General features: G+C 37.0%; 1 protein-coding gene across 1 annotated transcript; it reads left to right on the top strand.

Annotated features, from left to right (window-relative positions):
* Positions 1 to 307: 307 nt before the first annotated feature.
* Positions 308 to 3,246, top strand: comtd1 (catechol-O-methyltransferase domain containing 1). The gene is made up of 7 exons (XM_034237956.1): positions 308 to 568; positions 668 to 786; positions 1,447 to 1,552; positions 2,180 to 2,298; positions 2,643 to 2,697; positions 2,782 to 2,915; positions 3,026 to 3,246. Exons 1-7 carry the CDS (start codon positions 514 to 516, stop codon positions 3,176 to 3,178), a joined length of 741 nt encoding a protein of 246 aa, XP_034093847.1. The 5' UTR covers positions 308 to 513; the 3' UTR covers positions 3,179 to 3,246.
* The last annotated feature ends 230 nt before the right edge of the window (positions 3,247 to 3,476 follow it).

Genomic DNA, 3,476 nt, shown 5'->3' with positions numbered 1-3,476 from the left:
GTCTTCCATGTTTTGTGGTCAACTTGCAAATGACCTTTACAAAGTTGGGAAAGTGTTGTCTGGTGAAATACACAAAAGTTATTATTCAATGAGTTGTAGTGAAATACAGTGTTGAGCAATAGTGGACATTCAGGAAGACTGTGAGAACATCAAACACAGATAAAATAGTCCAAAGTGCGCTTGTTTGAATTGCAAAATAACCACTGCAATATTTTGAGATTCATTTAAATACAATTTGGTCAGTGTTGGTGCTAGTGTTTCTCATGAGACTTTACTGTGTAAGTTATTTAATCATCTAATTTAACCTTTTGATTTAAACAACTGTTGTTTTTCTTCTAAAACATCCCCACTTTTGAAATATATCCGGAAAATCCATAAATGTAGGCTTCCTCCCAACAGATTAGGCAAAGCAAACACAGGATGTACTGTATAAATAGGACTGACAGAGACTTTCAGTGGATTTAAAGTAAAGCTGGTCAACATTTCTTCATCAAAGCCTGAGCCGAGAACATAATGGCTATAGATATCAAAACAATGTTCTTCCTTGGACTTGCTGTTGTACTAACAGGTACAGTATGAGATGGTGGTTTTGTTTATAATCTGGCAGAGGAGAGACATTTCTTGCGTCGTGGTAACAGTCGCTTCTGTTCTGGTTCTCCTCGGTCAGGTGTGGGAAAGTCTGCCTTCATCGGGAAGAGTCACAGCGGAGGGAAGGATGATCCTGTGCTGCAGTATATTGTCAACAACTCACTGAGAGAGCATCCAGTCCTCACCAAACTCAGACTGGTAAGAGAAACAACAAACCCTCATAATCTGGTGTCACCTGTTGAGATGAAGAAAGCATAGTAATTCACTTATTGTCTAAGCAAGATACCCCTGCTTGTCTAGTGTTTCACTCTGATGCTGCTATGCCCCTGACCAGGTCAACCTAAAGATCTACATTTGATTCCCATGAGGTTCAGTTCAGAATTATTTTTGATCACTTTAGTTTAGCATGAGCAGGAGCCTGCCAACATGTATCAACATGCTGAAGCCATCAGCAGGTTATTTAGCTCAGACGATGGTCGGTTGGTCGTCTCGAAGAGCTCTGGGCTAAAAACTAAAAATGATTTAACTTTTAAGTTTTTACTTGTAAACTTTAATCAAACTTTGAAACTAGACCTTTAAAAAGAAAATGAAGACACACCTGCTTAGAATTGCATATGTTCATTGTGCATTAAGTGTCATATTTATTTTCTTTACTTTCTATTTAAATACATTTAAAGATACCAGAGTACTGTATATAATTTCTGTCTCCAAGTAGTACACTTATAAGATCACCAGAGGGCAGCACAGTGTCATAAAACCCCCAAACATCGACCGAGTAGTACCAGGAGATGTGTATCCATTTAGCCAGATCATATAATAATAAACTGTGTATTACATAGTTTGATATTTTCATTTCAGAGAACCCTTGAGGACCCATGGAGCATCATGATGGTTGCCAGTGAACAAGCTCAATTTATGGCAAATCTTATAAGACTGATAAATGCAACTAAAGCCATTGAAATAGGTGAGATAATCAAATATGGCAGCAATAAGGGTCATATTTATTGGAACTGAACATCTGATTGTGAAATCAAATTTATCATAAATTCTTACTGTTGAAAAATAAATATATGTTACGTCTGTACTATAAAGTCAACAGTATTTATCAGTATATTATTGCTTCAGAGTTTATGGCAAAATATCTTATTCTGAAAGCTATCTTTGTGATTGTATGACAAAACATGAGCTGAAAGCACAGAGATTTGATCAATTCTATTTAGGCTCAATTGATGATTAAGTAAGTAAGATGTTGCTATTGAAATTAAGATGAACAACTTTAATTGGATTTACAGGCCCTAAAATGACCAGTTGAATTCAAACAACTTTAATAAGTGTCTAAAAAAAAAGTGTTGTGAGCACACATTGTAAATGGCACATCCTGAATTTGCCTACTCTGGATTCTCAAGATTTATATAGATATTGATTTACTGCTGTGAATGTAACTGTATTCAATTTTCTACAGTAAGTTCGGATTGCATGCTTTATATGGGCATGCAGTTGCTTTCATATAAACACATTTGTATTTGCCTCTGATATTTGAATCATTTTTAAGGGATATTATTCAGGAGTTAACTTCACATTTCTGTTGCAGGGATGTACACTGGGTACAATGCTCTGAGCATGGCTTTGGCCATGCCACATAGTGGAAATGTAGTAGCTTGTGAAATACAAGAAACCTATGTGGACATCGCCAAACCGTTTTTTAAAGAGGTGAGAACATTTATTTGTGAATATTACGTCAAGTCTTCAACACAAGATAAAAAAAGACACAGTACAGCCTGGTGCTTGTGTCTCATTTGAATTTGCAACTTTAGTGAGACTGATTGATGCTTCTGTCAGAGCAAGATTGTGCAGCAGACAGCAGACTGCACATCTACCTTCTGTCAGTTTGTCTTCACAAAATGTTGCCAGCTGGAGAATAAAAAAGGTGTCTGCTCAGGAAACTGTGTCACCCAAACAGGAAAATCAATTCCTGTTTAGCCTTGCCTAACATTCTCTTTCAAAAACAATTAAAGATTCTGCACAACTCTCATATAATGTAACCTTTTCTCTAGGCTGGGATTGAAAATAAGATAGATGTACGCCATGAAATAGCAATGAAGACACTAGGTATGTTCTTGTATCTCAGTTATGTTTTTTTAATCAAAGAAAATGGACTTAGGACATTTTAAATGTATATCTCTGTTTCATCAGATGAACTGATTGCAGCCGGGGAAGCTGGAACATATGACTTTGTGTTCATCGATGCTGATAAATTAAACTATGACAGATACTACGAGAAGTCGTTAGAGCTCATACGAACAGGGGGCATCATTGCCATTGACAATGTAAGTACACTTTTCATAAGCAGGATCCAGCTTGCTGTGGGATTTAAAGGTGTGCAGCATGTTAAGACTGGGACCAGAATGAATCAGCAGTGTTGTGTTTGTCTTTGAAGGTGCTGTGGAGTGGAAAGGTTGTGAATCCTGCTCCCAGTGACCTCACCTCCCAGGCTCTGGATGCTCTCAATAAAAAGCTTCACAAGGACCAGAGGATTGATCTGAGTATGCTCCCTGTGGGCGACGGGCTGTCCATTGTCATTAAACGCTAAAGTATGAGTTGAAAAGTTCCATGTTTGGCCTGCTTAAGATTTACTGGTAAATAAAACAAATGATAGTACATTGCCTTCTCTATGTTTTTGTCTGCAACAGCAATCATCCAGCAGATTACATATTATACAACTCCCTCTCTGTGTTCACTGTTTTACAAAGACAGCAATCATGAAAGAGCTATAAATACAGTTTCATTAAGTGACAATACAGAGTGCTTCAGCTCAGCATCGTAACAAAAAACATATACTTATTTTAAATAGAGGATGTCTTTGTTAAGGACATGAAACATTTTGTTTT

The sequence above is a fragment of the Gymnodraco acuticeps genome, unplaced genomic scaffold, assembly GCF_902827175.1.
Source record: "Gymnodraco acuticeps unplaced genomic scaffold, fGymAcu1.1, whole genome shotgun sequence".
In the NCBI taxonomy this organism is placed as follows: Eukaryota; Metazoa; Chordata; class Actinopteri; order Perciformes; family Bathydraconidae; genus Gymnodraco; species Gymnodraco acuticeps.
This window is presented reverse-complemented; position numbering and strand designations above follow the sequence as displayed.

Coding starts and splice junctions, on each gene's coding strand:
- comtd1 (XM_034237956.1), top strand. CDS start 514: ATGGCTATAGATATCAAAACAATGTTCTTCCTTGGACTTGCTGTTGTA. Junction 787..1,446: donor TCCTCACCAAACTCAGACTG/GTAAGAGAAACA, acceptor TTTTCATTTCAG/AGAACCCTTGAGGACCCATG. Junction 2,916..3,025: donor GCATCATTGCCATTGACAAT/GTAAGTACACTT, acceptor TTGTCTTTGAAG/GTGCTGTGGAGTGGAAAGGT.